Source organism: Melanostigma gelatinosum (assembly GCF_949748355.1).
Source record: "Melanostigma gelatinosum genome assembly, chromosome: 2".
In the NCBI taxonomy this organism is placed as follows: domain Eukaryota; kingdom Metazoa; phylum Chordata; class Actinopteri; order Perciformes; family Zoarcidae; genus Melanostigma; species Melanostigma gelatinosum.
This window is the reverse complement of record NC_136635.1, coordinates 10897143-10917984: the sequence shown is the minus strand read 5'-3', so window position 1 is coordinate 10917984 and position 20842 is coordinate 10897143. Positions and strand designations below refer to the sequence as shown.

The 20842-nt window shown below is 40.4% G+C and overlaps 1 protein-coding gene across 1 annotated transcript in view; it reads right to left on the bottom strand.

The window, feature by feature from the left end:
• LOC306788818 (CUB and sushi domain-containing protein 1-like) overlaps nucleotides 1-20842 on the bottom strand; it is a gene marked incomplete at both ends in the record, with an annotated part of 359256 nt that overhangs the window by 235487 nt on the left and 102927 nt on the right. The window contains one exon of the mRNA XM_079284484.1: nucleotides 2061-2173. Within this exon, the coding sequence (XP_079140610.1) occupies nucleotides 2061-2173 (113 nt within the window). The remainder of the gene's footprint in view (nucleotides 1-2060; nucleotides 2174-20842) is intronic.

Here is a 20842-nt window from a genome sequence, read left to right as displayed (position 1 = left end):
TCTTTCTGTGGTCTAAACAACTTAAAGAGGTTAAGCAGTGTTTTAGTTTCACAAGTCCAAAAGTCATACTCTGGGTTGGTATTAGTTAACAGGAATATTTGAGTGTGGTTAAAGTTGCAATGTCAGAAGAACTCCCTAAAATGTTTCTGAAATTGTCTGGGAATTTGAGATGCACAACTGTTTCATATTTGATCACTCAACGTATTATATTACGCATGGAATTACCGTTTCAATGCACAATGACTTTGTGTTGGTAAATCGTTTGATATGTGAAAAATGATATGGCATGTGATAATACACACAAACACACACACACACACACACACACACACAGAGACATGAATCAATGTTTGAAGTCTGGGACATCAATGCAAGATGAAGCAACACACACAAAAAGACATGAGCAGAAAGACCTGTCAGTTGCACACACACATACATTCACAAACCACATACACATAAACACACACACACACACACTCACAATTACTTCTGAGGCAACAAACACACTTAAGGGTCCCCACAGATGTGAAATGGAACAATGGAAAGAAAAAAATGAAGCCAAAGTAGGCCTCCTTGCTGGCACTTCCTGGGAAAAGGTTTCATGGCCGTCAGGTTTCTTTTTAACATACACAAACACACAAATGACACACCTCCAGGAATATACACACACACAGACTCAACAGACAATATGCAGTTTGCAGAGATTGATAAAGATAAAACACACTCACACACATTGACACATATACACACAGGGGAGTAAGAGTGTATCTGGTCTCTTGCGTTTGTCTTTGATATTTAGAGTCCATGATTCATAGATGAACTGTTATGCAAGCGTAATGGAACATACTGTGTGTGTGTGTGTGTGTGTGTGTGTGTGTGTGTGTGTGTGTGCCTCTTCAAAAGGTCAGTCTTAGAATTTGTGTCGCTTCCCAACAGGCACGCAGACATGGAGCGATCTTATACGACGTGCATTACGAACACGCAAGACACACAGCTAAACAACAAAAAGCCAGGAAGTCAACGCTCTGAACACGGATCTCTCGATGTAGAAATAAAAATACAGTACACATGTATACACATGTATATGTTACGGTAGTCCCAAATGATCTAACAGTTATTCTCATATATCAGAAGGAGGCTTAGTTACAAGTGTTTTTATTCGTTTTTAATGTTTTGATGTAATTGATTATCATGCTGCAGCGCGCACCTGCTCTGCGCTCTCTGTCGGGTTGAGCTCCTCTAACGACACACACACACAGACACAAGCACACGAGCAGAAAGGCCGCTGTGGTGAAGTGAACCAGGTGAAGTGAAGAATACTCGAGTTGACGGCAATATAGGCTTGTTTACTGGATGTGGAAAAAAATAGTTGCGAGTAAAAAGCCAATACTGTATATGTGAACATGTAAACAAAAGTGAAACCTAATTCAATCCATCCATCCCCGCTATGTTTACCCGAGCACAAGCACGATGCACGATGTAAGCGCTTTGTTTTGCTCCTCTGCCGGCTGAGACAAAGCAGCCAGACGGAGAGAAAAGACACGAGGAATGATCGTGACGGATGTCTGTGTTCTTCATTCTTTATAAACTTCACTCATAAGGGTTATTAATCTTAACAGTTTACATTTGTTTCCAGTGAGATATTATGACTTGATATCGTGACTTTATAGTTGCTCTATAAGCAATATGTATATCTATTTTAAATATGAATTCCAATCCTGTTCTGAATGTATTTGTTTTTTAAATTATATATATGTAATTATGTAGTCATGTAGAAAAGCAAAGTATTGATATGGGTAGTTGTACTGAAATCCTAATGATAACTCTCCCTAGCTGAAGGCCACCGTAGTTCTCCAACATGCTTGGAAAGGGAGGCATGAGCTGAGGGGTGTTTAGATGGTTGTAATCTGCAACTAAACACTAGATGCCGCTAAATCTTCAACACTAGGCCTTTAATGTACTCATGTATAACTTGCAAGACATCACTACTAACTCAGAAAGTGTCTGTGCATCATGGCCAGCACTCAAACATCACGATGCACATTCACACGTTGCCTTACCTTCGTATACAGCTTTGAAGCCCTGCGCACTGACGGCAAAGTCTGTGGTAAACCACAAGGCCAATATAGATCCACTGCTGACAAGAGGCGAGGGCAGCATGAATCCTGACAACCTGAAAAACAAAAGAAATGTCTCTGAAACACAGCAAGACAGTTGACTTTTGAAACAAACAAAAGTATCTGGCAGTAAAATATAATTGTGCTCATTGGAGATGTTGTGGTTAAGACCCACAGCCCTGAAGCCATAGAGATTCCTACTGGCCTGAGATCAGGTCCCTCCAAGACCTTCTACTTTATGTAATCCTGACTCTGCACCACTCTTAGGTCAGCTATCTTCCTCACTGAAGAAAAGGAGTGCAGGGAGTGATTTTTATGTCACTCTCTAAAAATTAACTATTTGAATTTGAAGCGCCACTGAACACAAGATCCACTGTTCATAATAACCAGCCATGCTGTTAGCACAGACACTCTGAAACACAGAATGAAAATCCCAAATAAAAACATGCTGCAATTGAATTATTTACACTTTAACAGTGAAACTAATGTGATCGGAAAAGTTTGGTGTTGTTTGACCCTGATACAGCAAGGTGAGCTCTTGATTACGCCGGAGGTTGAGCCGAAACAGCCCCTTGATTTTTAATTGAGAGGTAATGGTGAAACGATTAAGGGAGGAGAAAAGGGAGGACACAACACAGAGCTGAAATTCAAAAAGATGAATAGTGTATTGAATTACTGTACATAATGGAGCCAGCATAATGGAGATTAAAGCGGTACAACGAACAAGCGATACATTGGAGAAATTAATATGTGAGATTCATATTAGAACTGGAAATTCTGGCGTGGAAAATCATCTCCAAGGTGAAGTCAATGTGAGCTAAATAACTGAACTTGCTGCACTTGTATGAGTATAGAAATGCATAAGACAGAGATGCAGCTTAAAGCTACTATAAGGAACATTCTTGTTGTGTTCATTTCTGCGGTCCCTGTGGACAGAAACGGTCGTGTATTCCGAGCACCAGATGCCTTTTGAAAAATGTTTTTTCTGCAACAGGATCTGACAAAAAGCAAAAACTTTGCAAAAAGACTAAAATGCAACCCAAACCCAATAAGCTAGCCAGTGGAGCACACTCTCACACATTAAAAGGCACAACAGCTGTTGAAACAAAGCACAGAGAAGCTTTGTCCAATCTTCTTCACATTTGAGGCAGTTGTTCACTGATAGTGTAGTAACAGCCCTATACTGTCCTTTACCTGTACAGATACAGCCACAGGCAGTTATTTATCCTGAAAGATACTTTTTTATTTTATGCGGACAAAAATCTTAAATTTTTACTGACTCCAAAGGCCCACTGCTCTGTTTCTGTATGACCTACAGGTTTTCTGACACTTTTGATGCATATAGTCAGAGTGGGCCCCGGGACACTTTGTACTTGAAAAGTTGGGCCCCGAGGTCAAAAAGGTTAAGAACCCCTGCTCTATACCACAAAAGTATGCATCAGTGAAAGGTGAGTGTGAGTAGACAAACATTAACACGGGTTTCAAGTGCTGATGTAATCAAGGCATGACAACAATTCATCTTTCTATTTCAGTCATTTTCGACAAATATGTTTTCATCATTTGAAAGGTCTGCTCGGTCAACCGAGAGGTGGGCTGGAGAGAAACACAAAAAAGGAGAGAATGGAAGTGAGAAGTGGAAAAGAGGAAAAAATGATTTGGATAAAGCCAAAAGGAAAGAACAAAACAGTGTGAGCCATTTAACAAAAAAAAGGACAGTGAAAACAGAGCATGGAGAAAAATGAATGATGTGAATTCTCTGTCCTCAAAGCAAGGACACAAAGGACACAAAGGACGGATGGAGGAAGCACATGAAAAGCAACAAACGGAAAGAGAGATGGAGGGAAAAGAAGAGAGATGGAAGGACAGCACGGAAAGGTGAGACGCGAGAATGGAGGAGGAAGAGAAAGGCTTTGCCTCTAATAGGTGTTCATAAGATATTTTCTTAATAACTTAGCCACAGCAGTGTCTGGCACCTCGTTCTTCAATTTGTATGAAGTTTGATTACTGAACAAGTAATTGAAGTGCTGGGATATTTTGGCTCTGAGATGATTTTTTAGTATTCAGGTCCATGTTGTGTGCTGGATATACCAGTAGAGGGTAGGGCATGCTAATAGTTTTAAAATGTCTGTGAGTAAACTTAAGAAACACCCCGTGCAACCTTTAATAACTATGATCCATTCATCTACAAAACTGTATTTTAGTTTTAAGATGATTTTTCAAGTTGTATTAATTAATAACGGTTTTCACTTGTGTGGTTGTGTGACATTGTGTGATATTTGCAAATCATCCAGCCACAGCCTCATCCATCCCTTTGTATTATACATATTATATACACTATATATTTTTCAGGATTCTATGGATTGCATGTGATTGGCATTTCTTTCTTTGGCAGAGAGACACCGTGTGCTGCATTTTGAGAGTACCTTCTATTTTTCTCCACCAGACAGAGCATCGCCTCACAGGCTGTAATAAATCACCTTGGTGGCCCACAGGCGACAGCGGTTGCATGCTCACAAGAATATTTCACCACTCAACAAATAACATGTAAACCAAGTAACGTGGCTATAAGTAATTATTGTGATCATGCTTTGCTCCTGGATTTTGTATTATTTCATGCGGGCCGATGAACTTTTAAGAGCATTTCTTCTTGGGGCCACGGTGAATTGTTGACACTGGTCAGAGATTTAAGGAGTGGTTGGCGGGTATGTATGAGACTTATATTGATCCGTCTGCATTTTTGAAACAACCACGGCTGCTACTGAAAACTGCAGAGGCAAATCTGTTTGCGAAGGCCTTTAAAGAAACTCTGGCATTGACCTTGATGAATATAATATCAAGTTTATCAATGAATTATGTATTCATTTGGGAAAAACATTGGAACATTCCTTATATGCACAAATAGACGGTTGTAAATCACCATTAGGGGTGCAAAATCTACACATGAAGTTAAACACATCGTGTATATTCAAACATAAGCATTATCATCACATTTATGTCTGTCGCTGGGAATGAAATGGTGCTGTAACACACACACCAGATCAGTCAATCAGGTAATGAGCAGGAATCGTCTAGCTGTCGTACTGATGGACCGACATGATTCTATATCCCCGTCTAGCTCTGTTTCTCTCCCTCTGTCTGACGCGTGTCCTCCTCTCCATCTCGCTCTCCCTCCCAATCAGGCCAGCACGCTGATCCAACAGCTGTTTGACATTTATGCAAAAATAAGTCAGCCGGGTTGTTCATCCAATGGTCAACTGTCCAAACATTCAACTAGCTTATATCATCGGGCGGCCACTCAATGATCCCAGACAGACAGTCTTCATCATCAACCGACCACCCAGCCAGCTTGCCTGCCTTTCTGTTGCTCTGTCCATCTGTCCGACTGCCCATCTGTACCCGCCTGTTTAACAGTGTATCAGCCTGTGGGCATGTCTGATGTTGACAGGCTCTTATAACGCTAAAATTCCTGTTTAGATTGGATTGGGTAAAAAGACATATACAGTAAAAAGGCATACCTGGTATTGGGAACGATCATCAGTGTTACTTTTGTTACCAATGACCATTTTTTCCACATATTAGACAAGGGAAATAAATCTTAATGCTACTGTTAACGAGTTGGTCTCTCAAAATAATGCAACTGGCGTGGTTTGAAATGAGAGAGGAGACCTAGGAGGAGACCCGGAAAACGAATCGCCGCAAAAAAAGAGTTATTAGTATGTTGGTGTAAAATGTGTTGTTATCCACTTGACGTATTGTTGGGATTCAAAGACAGCATTGTGGAGGTCTGAAATCATTTGTGTATTGTATTATCAAATATATTGATCATTTTATTTAACACACTCCTCATTTAATAATAATAAAGTTATTTAAAGCAACCCAATTTCATGGAGACTTTCTAATCTGCAAATGTCATTGCAATCTGCTGGTACATTTGGTTTACAAGTGGCCCACCAAGAGCAACATTTCAATAACTCAACTTTTAAAGCTGGTTCAGACATTTTTCTGCAGCTCAGTGTATTTCAGTGAGTCAACTCATGTGGAATAGATACTTGAGTGTAGAACATATACAACAGAGATGTTAAGTGTCGACACTATGACCTCGTCGCCCCCCCTTGAGAAAAGACTAAGGAGGGAGTATGGAACAAGGATACTCTTTTCCTCAATAAGGGAAGACTCAGAGCCTGGTGGATGCGGAGGTGAAGATGGAGCTCTTGAGATTCTATATGCACATCAGCAGCAGCGGCAGCAGTAGCTAGTGACAGCATACAGTTGCTTTCAGGTGAGTTATGTGGCAGCCGACATGAAGCAAGAGAGTGGGCAGAGCACCGAAGGCTTAAGTACACACCATGATTAAAAGGGTGCGATGGAGGTACGTGGCAGTGAGAGGAGTATGCCACGTGAGTGTTGAGGCAGACTCAGGTCGGCTATCTGTAAAAACTCAGAGGCCTCGTTTCATTTCAGGTGAATAGGGAGCATGGGGGAAAAAACAGACGAAACAATTAAAAAAAACATAAATGTATTATTTAGTACAAATGTTTTTCTTATTCTCCATACTGCACACTACAGTGATAGTCCTCTCGCTCAGGTTTGTATGACAAAGCCTTTTTTGCTGTTCTCATAAAGCATTTCTGTGAAATCAAACCCGCTGACATACATGAAAAATGCTGCATTAAAAGACCTGCAAAGGCTGCTGGTCTTCATGTCGGTGGTCTTATTTGATTGTGGTAAGTATTTCAAAATGAATGTGGTATTGCCCTATTGACGATTAATGTGGATCCCTCTCCTCTTCTCTTTATGGATTAAGGTAATATTGACCAGTACTGACTGAATATATTTCAACACTTTTCCACAGGTTTCATGCACTGTTTTCTAGCGTTGGCCATGACAACCTATATCAATCACACCTAAACAAGGCACGATTAGGACTGATGTTTGCAGCCCGGGGATTTTAACACCTCACAGGCACAGAGAAAGCTTGTGAACAGACAGTTGTCCGTTAAAATCCACTGGCCAGAAGGAGAGACTTATTCAGTGACCATCATAATGTGCTTGACCGAGGAACTTGACCTCCAGCTGATCTGGTGAAGCTGGAACAATAGACGGCTGTGATGGGAAGCTCACAGGTGTAGAACACGAGGGCTAAATGGAGTGGAAAAAATAGACCACATTTCCACTGTCCATGTCAAAGCACATCTTTCCAATGACTCATCATAACTAAGGCAGACTGCTCCCAGAACCTAAAAATTAAATAATTTTCTAGTTTGTTTTTCAAAAGGTGTGATTAATCTAAAGTTGTTACTGAAGAAGTACGACTGAAATCCACTTTGTAGTGTTGATGGTTTAAAGAGAGTTGTGAGTCACACTTTGATAGATTTATTTGCAAAATGTTTTTAAATTTCTCAATTTCCCCCCAGAAAATGAGTCAAGCCTATGGTCAAATCAGCTGGGCTTTCTAGTAGCTCCATAACTGTATATTAAATATCATTAAATGTGGTTACTTAGCCTGCTGCAACACTTAAGTTTCAACTTATCATACATGCAATCTGTAAAACTCATGACCACTGGAGCTATGAAAACAATATGAAGTCCATTCAGCAAAAGTTAAACATGACCGTCCATAAGACAATAGTAGCAGCTTTCTTCTTTTCATAAAAGCTGACTTTTTGGAGAGATAGCAGCAATTTATATCCTTGGTTTCTCATATATCTATTGGCTCTGACATCTCGAGAAAGAATCAGTCACACACTAACCAGAGACAAGACCAACGTAGCCTCATAAAACTAATATTACTCTTTTCCATCTTGCAGAGCATTTGGCTTCTTCTTGCCAGCACGAGATAGACCTCAGACTTGTACAGTAGATGTATGCCCCTGGCTGAAACTATTTGTTTCAAGCTGTCATTCTGGGAGCGTAATCCATTTTTTTCAGTCTGTCTGATGGAACACTATAGTCTATCAGTGGCACAACACAGCACGATGTAAATGGATTGACAAGAAGCGCTTGTTGTGGAGAAGACAGAGTCTGAGCGAGAGAAATAAAAGGAAGTGAGTAGATGATGGAAGACGTCTGAAATAAAGGGTGAACATACTGAAAACGACGACCAAGCTTATTTTTCAGCGGGTAAGATTTTTGCTGTCATATAAAAACAGCAAAAGAAAAATGGCAGAAAACAAGCTTTGGACACAAAGTTGGAAATTTATTTTAAATTAGAGGATTAGTTGGTGGTGTTTCCTGCACAAACTGTAGACAGTATGTTGGGGAAAATAATGTGGTACCAATGTGTTACCAGTGGTTCTGTAAATCTGTTAGCAGTGGTGGTATGAATATGTACCACATAAATCTCCTGGAACAGAGCATTGAATTTCTGTAAATATGTGAAGCCAGTCAGGGATACGAAAAAACACGCAGAGCTTCTTTTCTCTCGATGTGCTGCTAAAGTGAAAAAAAATGAGAATGGCCTTAGGCAAGATGGGCACGTTTTCTTTTTTTTTGTTTTCTCTGTGTTAACACTTAATACATACCACTGTAGTCATTTGAAACCCTTGCTGCTACTTTAAACCCACTGGATGATTTGTTTTGGAAAACGCATGGGGTCGAACTAAATACAAGGAAATTTGGCTTTTTTTTTAGGTTCACACCAAATTACAATGTGAATACAGAATAATGCGGTAAATGTCTATATTTCTAACCACTTATTATGTGCAGATAATAAGATGTATTGATGGATGATTACTTCTCTGGCTAAATTGTAGACCCCTGGCTATGGAGTATTTGGCAGTCTACCCAAAGCTAGCTACTGTAGCCTCAAGCTAACTTTTTTTAAACAACTATTTTAAATACTGGCTTTAAAAGTATGACTGAGAAGTTTAATTATGTTTCTTATATTTGTTTCTGGAAGAGCAGAGAAGAAGTTGAAATAGAGACTTCAGGAGAGATATATTTTCACAGGTTTGACTACATTTCATGCAGAGAAACGAGAGAGACAAGTAGATCTTATTCTGAAAATAAATTACACTTCCTTTGCCCCTGGGAGTGTATGATTTACATACAGAGATACAAGAACTCATTCACACATACAGACACACAAACCGGGTAAAATCACAGGAAGTGAAAGGTACACACAGGATAACACAGATCTAAGGAAGGCATTCATTGTTGTGAGGAGTTGAGTGCCTTGCTCTAGGGAACTGTGGTAGTGGCTGGCATTTGATTTGTATGACGAGAGGGTAAACACCCTGCTGATTTTCTGGTGTCCCCAAGCAACAGCCTGCTGCGCAATCCCCTTACACTGTTATACTGTGCTTAAATCTCTCACCCACCCCCACACTGCCTGTCAAGAGCTCTATCTTGACTTGACGTGCGAGGCATGTGTATGTGTGTATGTGTGTATACAGGTGTGAAACACATATAAATGCAATAATTAGTCCACACATCAATCCAAACCATTGTGCAGCTTTAGCAGATAAAATCACAAAATCGACAGACTATGCACTCTTCATAAACGTATCTACTTAAAGAGATAATACATCACTCGTAGGTTTACTTATACAACAATCACCAATTTCTAAGCGAAGCTGTTAAGGAGAACCAATGGAGGATGATTGAGAAGACAGTGAGCTTTATGTTGATGCGAGTATTATTCAGTGTAACACAAATAAGGAAATTAGTGCTCTTTGTGTTTCATTTAACGAGCATTATTATTCTTCCATTCATCAGAAGCCTTAATTGCTATTCAGAAGAACACAACACCAAGCTCAAATTATATACTTCAAAATTTTGAAAAAGGTTCCAATAAATTAGCATTTTATTTGGTGTGTGATATGCAGACACTGGTTTGGAGGTACATTCATCAAGGCTGGCTTCTAGGAGCAGTATTTCCTTTGCTTTCCTTGCCATAAAATTCAAGAGATGAACACTTAAGTATTTCCAGTAGCTTTCTGTGATTTGCAGCATGCTAATTATCACAGGAAAACATTAGATCTTTCTCGATGACACGTAGTCACAGCTGGTTAGTTAAATCCCCGTTGAATGGGATGAATGCTGCCTCAGTGTCTTTTCCTGCCCCTGACTTGCAATTTGCAAACAATCATTACAATTATATTGCAAAAATAGCCTGCATTAAAAAGGTAAATTGCTTTGCAATTTTCTAGAAAAGTCTACGTAAGTTGTGGTCACAGTAGGTACACAAAATCTCCACAAAATCCCAGAGGGACCAATTTGTCTGAGCTGTGGTGAGGAACAGGAGCAGGGCGGCAGGATATTGTGAGTGGGCAGCTGGCAGCGAGCCACATCGCACCGGGTCGTAGACCAGTGTTTTTCTCACTGTAACATGGGTCAATGGCTGCTTCAAGTGGGCCCTCACAAGATGATGTTTTATTGAATGGGGATCTCAGGATGAAACAATGAGGTTATGAAAGGGGGTCCCCATGTGATAAAAACACTGATTTTCTCCTCGATGGCAAGATAAGGGAGAACTGTGGCCACAGAGGCTTAACTGCACATAGAAAAGCCCATTCTGCCTAGCAGCAGCCGCAGCCTCAGCAAGGGTTTGTGGGTATTCAGACTGCTGGCTGTTAGCCAAGACTCTAGGTCCTCCAGGCTAAGTACTCTCTGTCTCTCACGCATACAAATACTCGCAACCTGATTTTGTTTTTTTGAAGTCTATAAAGGTGTAATGCACGTCATAAACTGACCACCTGCTGAACCTCACATACACATCCCAACACATGTAGTGTTACACCTTCACAAACAACTAGATTACATTCGAGAATCACTGCCAGTCAGCAGTGGCTGGTTTCCACATTCTTATCACAACAGCAAACAACTGTTTTTTTTCATGGTAAAATAGAATGAAAAAAACATGTAATGAAGAATGTTTTCAAAGGACAAGAGAAGGGTTAAGATTTGAATGATCCAGCATTTGTTGACATTTGTGTATGCTGGCCAATAAAGAGAAAAGAAAGACTTTCGCTCAAAACACAAAGTATTGTGTTAGTGTGCCCTGGGGATTTAACTTGTTGACCGTATTGTATTCACTGTGCTCTCTCTCTCTCTCTCTCTCTCTCTCTCTCTCTCTCTCTCTCTCTCTCTCTCTCTCTCTCTCTCTCTCTCTCTCTCTCTCTCTCTCTCTCTCTCTCTCTCTCTCTCTCTCTCCTACCGTCAGCTCACGACTGCATGTTATCTTATAAAGGCAAAAATGGCGCATAATATCTGAGTCTTTTTGCCTCTAAAATAAAAACTCAGGCTCTTTGCCACTAGTAATGTGGGACACTTGGAGCAAAAACAAAAAAAAGCTCAAAGTTGTGAATGTGAGTTATGGACATGTGCCAAACAGAACAGCGCTTTGCAAATATGCCGTTTGCTGCCGTTACCTGTTTGTTTTCTGTTCCTTCAGTTTTGAGTGCGGTCAAGTTTCCCTCCCGACTCCGGTGGAGATTATCGGAGTGACTTTAATTTGCTGGACAGTTAGTCTTTGTTTTTTCTTTGTTCATTCTTTGAATCCTCCTGCACAAGTTAAATAAAGTCTTGGCCGGAGTAAACCTGCTGTGTGCTGGCGTTTGGGTGCACTAACTACACTACCTCAAAACAAACTGCCCACCGCTCGGCTGAAGCATACTATAGCAGTGACAAGTGGGTTTAAGACTGCAACATTATTTGTTATTACTGTTTAAAACTAATATTTAAAAAATCAATTGACTAGGTAATTATATAAATAGAGTTCAGATCGACAAAAGCAAGTGACCATAAACAGTCCCTTCATTTGTTGACATAAATCAATGTGTTGACAATGTGCGAGGGCTCCTGCAAAACAATAAACAAGGTCCCAAAAAAAGAGAGAAGTTGAACCTTGCTAATCATCAACCAATCCAATATGAGCACATTTTTGTGTGAAGTGTACAGTGTCATTTTACCTCAAGATCATGAAGACTTTTGTCATGCTAACTTGTAAAACCTTGATCATATTACTATACCAGTGTGCAGTGTCTGATAAGCCTTCAAACCCATGGATCTGAAACCACTCGGCCCCATTTCCCTTTGTTGCGTTGCATTTCACTGGTACCTGCAACAGCACGGCCACACACCAACACAGCCCCTTGCAAAAGCAAACAGTCCTTATAAAGGATTTGCAATGTAGGACATTTGAAATTCAAAATCGTTCAGCTGTTGTGTACTTTGAACCAAATACAGAACATGTATTAGACACATGCATAAACAAACTGACGTTTTATTTTTCATTTTTAACTTTAAATTCTCTCTCTCCCTGTGTTTCGCAACCGCCATTATTCTGTCTACCTCTCTCAGTGTGTAGTACAGTACAGTCAGGCCATAAGGAACCATCAATCAAAGTGATAACTGGTGAACAACCACCTCTGTTTTTTACACACACACACACACAAATGCAACATTTAAAGCACACACTAGATGCAGTACATGCGAGATATTGCGATATCCATCATACAAACACACAGATGGTGAAGTGCTTCAACCTAGACTCTACACACATATTATACATTAATTTCACACTATATTCTCAAGCAGACATCGGTCATCAACATCAATAACTATCCTTGGGAGCCAAATGGACAAAACATATGCATAGAGAAATATATAAAGTGACACACACACATCAGGTGACAATCGGGTAAGAAGCTGTGTGTATATATGGACATGCATGTCGATGTGTGACTGCATGTATTTACAAGGTCTGTCTGTACGACGGTGCACTCCACACTACCTGTGTACATACTTTTGTTCTCTCTGGTGTATGTACGTGCGTGTTTTGCATTGTTTTCTGAATGTGTGTGTATTTGACCACATTAAAAAGCGTATAATCCTGTGCTATGGGCAACATCAACAGAGAAAACCACTTGGCTAAAGTAGGGCAAGCTTCCCTTTGAAACACACACACACACACACAGCTAACACAAACATCGCATCACCAATCCACTGTGGGGGAGAAAAGCATTATTTGACAAACCATTAAAACTGATTTTCTATGCTTCTGAGAGACAGTGAGAGAGAGAGGAGGAAAAAAGGAGCGACGGAGCAGATTAGAGAGAGGAAGCGAGAATTAGGAGACCTTCCCTTCCTCCTCCTCCTCTTCCATTTCCTCTTCTACACCCTCTCTCACCCCATCTCACCCTACCTTTCTCTGTCAGTTTTGTTTAAAAGCCCATGACATGTGCCCTCTACATGCCTGTGTGTGTGTGTGTGTGTGTGTGTGTGTGTGTGTGTGTGTGTGTGTGTGTGTGTGTGTGTCAGTGCAGTAACTGAGTAGGTTTTCTGACAAGGTGTAAACATTAAAAGCTTCTACAGTCACATACACCCATAGGCCTGAAGGAAGGGCACCTTCACACACACGTATGTATCAAAAGACCAAGTTAGAGTGTAGCTCATCATCTAACCAACACGCGTAGTTACACAGCTGCAAAGGTGAACATTAATAGGCACAGATTCAGTTGGAACGAGGACATTCAAGGCTGACCACTTCTACTTCAGTGCAAGCAACAACATGTGCTTTCCTGGTGGATAAGGCTGGTGAGATTCTGTTGAAGAAAACCATCATATAACTTGTGAATCCAACTGTTGTTACAATCTTCCATGATTGCAGTAAACACGAATCTTTATAATCTCCCCCTGAATAAAACAGCCAAGTCGCTCCGACTCGCAGTCAGAAACGTTGGTGTAATACACTGATCGAAGGTGATTTCCAAACGGGGGTTTTAGTCTCTTGCTTTAACATAAACACTGCAATTTTAATGGATTTAATTAGTGTTGCTGACGGTATTGATTTTAGTGTTATAAGTTAGTAACACGCCATAAACCTATGGGACACATGGGAGAACATGGGAGAAAACATGGGAGAAAACATACTCAAGTCGTAAATACACTCTGGTTCGCTTTCGGTTAGCTATACACTCATGTTGACTCCAGGGAAGCGAAGAAGAGTCTGGCAAAATGAGTATATCCAGCACCAACGTGACATTGGCAGGCTTTGTACAGCAGCCGGAAGGAAAGAAAGTGCAATGAATGTAAGTCAGGCCCGCTGCGGACGACATGCTGGACTCAGCAGAGCCCTGAAGCCCTGAAGCCCTGAAGCCCCGCCCCAGCTGCTGCACTGAGCGCTGACTGTTTATTCAAAGTCTATTAATATTTAACATGTTGCCAGTCAAAATTGCACCAAATTCAACAAGGCGCTCCCTTGGGTCGCCAGAAATACACCAGCCTACAACATACCCACATAGAGACAGGCATAGATTGGTTGTTATGGTTGGATAAAGTCCTTAGTCATTTGCATATTCATAGATTCTGGATTTTTCAATGAGGGAGCAAGAGAAGATGTCACATACAACATATGAGACAACAATTATGACTCCGAGCAGAGTGTTTTTATACTGTCTGCCCTAAAACCTGAGCCTTAACTTAGAATACAAGAGTTAGCACAAGGTAATGTGAGTAATGAAGGGAGGTAGCTGGGGGCACAGATGGTGTCTTGGAAGTCTGCCAGGAGTTTTTGTACTAAAACAAAGAAGCAGCAGAGCTGAAAAGAGTTTTGAAATGCAGCAATCTAAGCACCGGGCAAAGTTAATAATAAGTCATTTTTATGGAATTGGGCTGCCAAAGACTTACGTATTGCCCTTTTAAAGTATTTAAAGTAACCCAGTGCTAAAAATGACAAAAGGTCAAACACACAAAAGGTAAAATGAATGTTTCTCAGGCCGTGACAACCACTGCAGTGAGAAATTAGCTTTGCTTGGAGTGTAACAACTATTCCACATTAGTCAGTGTTGCTGTGATTCAGGCGATCAGACCTTAAGAATGACTCAGTCAGATCCCACGCACAGAGTGTCCAACATGTAACACTGATAGATACCAGAACCAAGGAAAAAGAACAGGCATAGAGTCACTCCTTTGAAAGGATAAGATTAACTTACATTTACCTACAGTACAGCCTCTATCCATCTATCCATCCATCAATCCCTTTTCTGTCTCTTTTTCTTTACCCATTGTATAAATCTTCAGTTCAGATTTGATCATCAGAAAAGCTATTGGGATTCATTGGATCAAATAGTCTTTTCCGGTTTTCTCTGCACCTCTTACAGCTCCTCAAATCATCTGCACTTACTTCTCCTCCATTCAACTTCACTCATACTTGTCTCTCCTTAGTTTGTCTCGCCCCTTGTATTGTCTCTCCTGCCCTCTTCTCCTCGGCTTTGCTCGCTCTTTTCTTGCCTCGCTCCCGTCATCAACACGACCCTGTCATTTCCTCCTCTCCTCTCAGGCTTCTATGACATTCGGCTGAATCTTTATTTTGACACAGAAATAAAGAGATGCAGTCGAGAGAGAACGTGACAAATAAATTGGCTATCACACAAAACAAGGGACAGGAAATGGAATATTCAGATACACATTCAAAGTAAAAGGAATAAAGTGAACGTTTGTCAATGCATTGATCAATTCATATCCTGTAGATGTGACCAGATTTAAACACACATACATCAGTTTACACTGACTGCACCTGAACACCAACTCTCACCACAACATGCCTCACCTTAACACTTGGCCTAAGATAATATTTATCCTAAATAAGCGGAATCTTTTGCATAAAGGAATTACACTGGACCCAATGCGGCTGCGTGCATAGGATCCAAGGTTACGCTGTGGGCTTCGGCATAGCTACGCCTCCTCAAAAACCTAATTACACGTCAGGACTACAGTGGCTGGGGAGATGGAACACAACAACTACATTTTTCATTACACTTCTTCACTGATCAGTAGATCAAGTAGACAAACTGGAATAAATGTAACATACCGACACCTTCAGTTGTCTCTGTCCCATTACATGACCCTCGCCTTGAAGGCCTTGGCGGTACATTGAGAGTCTCGTGGTCCATTCGCCATCCAGAGGAACAAAATACTACTCTTGTTTAAGAAGCGGACATTCAAGTATATCTACTGAATATACAAACTGGAGGAGTAGTCATCCATATTTAGAAACGACAGCAGAAGTATGAGTGGATGGCAATGCTATCAACACAGATGTGCCCTGTATAAATGTATTTAAAAAAATGTATCTTCCTATTAATATAGGGGAAACGCTGATTTGTATAGAAAAACCAGAGTCTTAATCTCGCTGTCTTTGTGATGATGTATGTGTGGTGAGTCCTGTTGAGGTCCACACTGATGTGAACCCAGAGGAACCTGAAGCTGCTGACGTAGTCCCATTGATGGTGATGGGAGTGTGTCCTCTCTGTTGCAGTCGCAGTCGAGCGTGAACAGAGAGTCCATGAGAAGTTTGAGCACGCAGCCCTGAGGGGTGCCGGTGTTGAGAGTCAGGGTGGAGGATGTTGTGGTGCATATCCACACAACCTGGGGTCTGCCGGTCAGGAAGTTCAGAATCCAGTCACAGAGGGCGGTGTTGAGGCTCAGAAACTGCCCAGTTCACCCGGTGCTTTGATTATATTTGGGAATGTCCGTATAGTAGATTTCGGTATAATCTTAATAATGCATTTGCCAACGTTGCGAATGACCATGTCTATGTTGTTGTCCTGAAACAGATACCAATCTGCAGTGTACACTCTACAGTGCGTCCTGTTTGTGTTTCTGCCTCAGGTATAGATAGGCAGGCAGAAGCAGAACTGGAACGTGATCTGATTTGCTGAAGGGGAGCAACGGAAAAGGGTGTAAACATGGTCGAGCATGTTACCACCACGCAGAGGACGGCTGGTTTGTTTATGATATCTCGGCAGGACTTTCCTCAGGTTAGTGTTGTTAAAATCTCCAACAATAAAATAAGCCTCCGGCCGTGTGGTCTCTGTCCAGATACTCCACACAAACCGTCCAGTGCTTGGATGGTGTGGTGGAAAGTTCAACGCTGTGAGAATGCAGAAATACGGACGCTCTGCAATAAGAAGGTGCTCTCTAGGTAAGCAGAAAAGCCGGAAGAAGTGATCGCCACATCTGAGCACCACTGATCATGAAGTACACCCAACATGCACTCAAGGCATTATTAAGGCAATGGAAAAGTTTAGCATCAAAGTGAGCTTGCACTCATCTCTTCCCACTTTTTCTGTCCTCTTTCCATCACTATATTTGACATAATCTTCCTTCCGTCAGCCATCCGTCAATTTCCATCTCTCTACTGCCCTCTCTCATCCATTTCAGTCTGCGCTCTTTCTCACACACACACTCACACTCACACATGCAGTACTGTCATGCAGGAACCGGTTGGGGATCTACGAAATATCATAGACAACTTTTGCTATTTATAAACAAGACGTTAGTATTTCCTTAAGACATTATCCTGAGTCATTTTTTCCACTGTTTATGAATTATGTGACATATTTTCCTCTTTTGATCCCTGTGTTACTCAGTGTTTAACACATCAGTGTTTCTTTCTCTTTGTACCTCTCCATCTCTTCTCTTGTGTTGTCTCTTCCAAATCCCCAAGTCTGTTTTTATTGAGAGACAGACCAAGAAAGAAAGATTGTTTCCGATCTTTTGAATTGGAAAAAGATGAAAAGCATGTCGGGGAAACTGTGATTCTAGGTGTCTCTTTGTGTGACAAATCATTCTGACGCTAGTCTGTCAGCTGTCAATCGCCCGTCACAACTCATCGTCAGTTGCTATAGCAACCTTGGTCCACTGTAGGGAAAAAAAACTGATTACAAATTCAAAGTCAGGCCAGGTGCTCTGCTGCAATTGGCCATAGGGCTAAAAAAAATATGCAAAGCATGCTGACTCATTGGTTGATATGAGACTTAGTTCAGCTTTTGGGCAACTGTACTGCTTACCTACAGAGAGACAAACTTATGGAAGCCTTTTCATGTCTCTGTGAACAGTTTCAAGCTATGCCCAGCGGTGAGATTGCTCAGCTCAATTCATGGGAGTCAAGATAAAGTCTGCTTCAAGGTAAATATATTTTCTTTAGCACGGAAGGCTTTTCACAAATACAGGCAAAATACAGTTAAAAAAAAAAGACTGGTATAAGCAGGGTTTTTTCTGTATTTGTTGCTGTGTGCCCACGGACACCTGCAGTTCATGAGATACGGTATTTGATATATACATGTGCAGTTATGTATGTGTTCTATATGGATGTAACTGGTTTAATTGAGCACACATACGATCAGGATAGTGATGACTGAAAACCTAATAAATGAACAGAGAGAAAACACCAACTTCAACACCTACTCACACACGCATGTGTGGACACACACACACACACACACACACACACTAGCATATACTGCATACTTGAATGTTCCAATCATCCACAATACTGGCAACCCACATGAGCAAATTTAACATTTAAAAACACCCACAATACTGTCCTCCATGGCCCCAAACATTCATAAATATGACAATAACTAAGAATTAAACCTGTATTAAAAACTTGAAAGTCAGAAAACAGTCGAAAATCTGTAGAAAATAGTTTGTTCACAAACGCTTGTTTGTGCACCCTGTTGAGGAGGTTAAAGCAAGATCACTTGTGAGCATCATGCCAGACTGATGAGAATTGGCTCAATGTGGGGAAAAAAACTCCTAAAAGCTGCTTTAAATAGAAGCTTTGTTGAAGTCACCAATAATATCATATATGAAGCCTATTCTGAGATGTTGAGAGAACATTGTCCTGCTGTTTAGTCCCTCTGTTTCAGTGACATTTAGCCCCACACCCTGATGTGAACCTGAGATGTTGGAGTTACACACCTCTAAACAATACTGGGCAAATCACTTGAAACATGTCATCCATTATTGTTACATACAACTCATACGCACCTCCCGTCATGTCAAATTCCTTGTATGTTCAACATACAATGGCAATAAACGATTCCGATTCTGATTCAACACACATAATCACCTCGGTCATATGAAAGACATTTTGACATGTCAGTGATAAACGCATGGGTGTAAATATTAACATCAATGATGGCCATTAATGATGTTCCATTAAGCTGCTGTGCATGACGTATCACTGTCACACTATCGTGACTTACTGGTACACTTGAAAAAGGTCTATGACTTCACTAATTTGGCAATAAATTCATCCTAATTCAATTCAGTTTTTTATGGATCTCACAGCGTGTTCCCAAGGACCTTTCACAACTCTCTCAAACTGTACCAACTGGTCAACAGTTAAGCATTGTTGCTGGTAACAGATTTAATGAAAACTAAACAATAAAGATATTTAATGATTATTGTAATTCAATTATGACGTATAAACCCATAAATTAGTATAAAACAATGATGGTACTTAGCTTACGCCATAAGCCACCATTCGTTTAGCAAACAGAATTTAACAGAAGATTCAATTATGGACGTCATTCCAATTTTGGAAATATACAGAAACCTATTTGATATTCAGCAATTAAATCTTAATCTCAGGGTTGGTACGGAGTTCCTCTCAAGGTGTACAGGGACCTAATTTATATACACACAAATCAAATTATCAAATTCTTCAAAAATTAAAAAAAATATTTGACCAACTACATAACTAAACTACTAAACAGAAAATAAAGGAATACACAATAAAATAAACTAAATAAGTGAATGAATAAATATGATGAAAAGAACCAAGAATAACAATGAACCACACCTAAACGAAAAGGATTGCATGTGACCAGGTAGTATCAGTGACTCATGTCATGAGTTGATGTCTGTCAATTAAATCCGTTGTCAATGTTCATACCTTAAATTTAGCTCCAAACATTTGGCACCGTTCAGCAGAGAGACTTTGAGAAGCACCGAGAAAGATCGTGGCAGAGAGAGAAGTCCTCTCGTTGAAGTCCGCTTCTTGAGAAAGGGTGCAAAACCACTCCCATCTTAACAACTACCGGTATCTTGAATATTTAATTGAACCTTATTTTACCGAATTAATAGTAGTTACTTCGTTATTTTAAATGTGTGCTATCTGAGCTGCAAAAAGGTACTAAACACTTGATATAACTGACTGAATAAAACCTGATCAATAAAGACAGACTGAATTAAACAATTACACAACATAGAGAGACATTGTTATCATGACAGACAGACCTATGTAGTTATACCCACATCATTTCACGAGAACTCAGTGTCCTCTGTGAGAGACGAGACAAGGGGGGAAGAACAGAACATTCCTCCGCCCCCCTCTGTGGTTCTGTGCTGTGGTTGAGATAAGACTTGCAGTAATCGACATCCAGTTTATATGGCAGGAAACTAAAATCATTGTAAACAGAGTTGGCTGTCATGAATTTAACTATAACTTAACTATATTTTATAAACTCAATGTTTATATATATATATATATATATATATATATACCCTACCACACTGTGTGCCAGCAGTTGCTTATGTGCTGATACTAGTAGAGAAATGATGGAGGGATGGAGACAAAAACTGAGCAAGTGAATGACCGATGGATTACAAAAGAGATAAGGAGGAATCGACAAGTGGTCGAAATATTGCATCAGCAAAACTGAAAATTAAAGAGAGCTTAACAGTCATGAAAAGATGAATGGAAGGACACAAACACTGTTCCATCCTTTCATATATTTTAAGTCTAGTTCTTCAACAGCAACATTTGAATTACACCAAGAACTCTTTCCCTTTTATAAATGAGATACAGGGGGGGGCGACCACAAATATTCTGCCTGTAAAGTTTTGAAAGAATAAAAAACCCTCTAAAAATTGACCATGATGAAACAAGGTTTCCTGAGTCTACATTTTCACGTTTGAAGAGTCCAAAAATA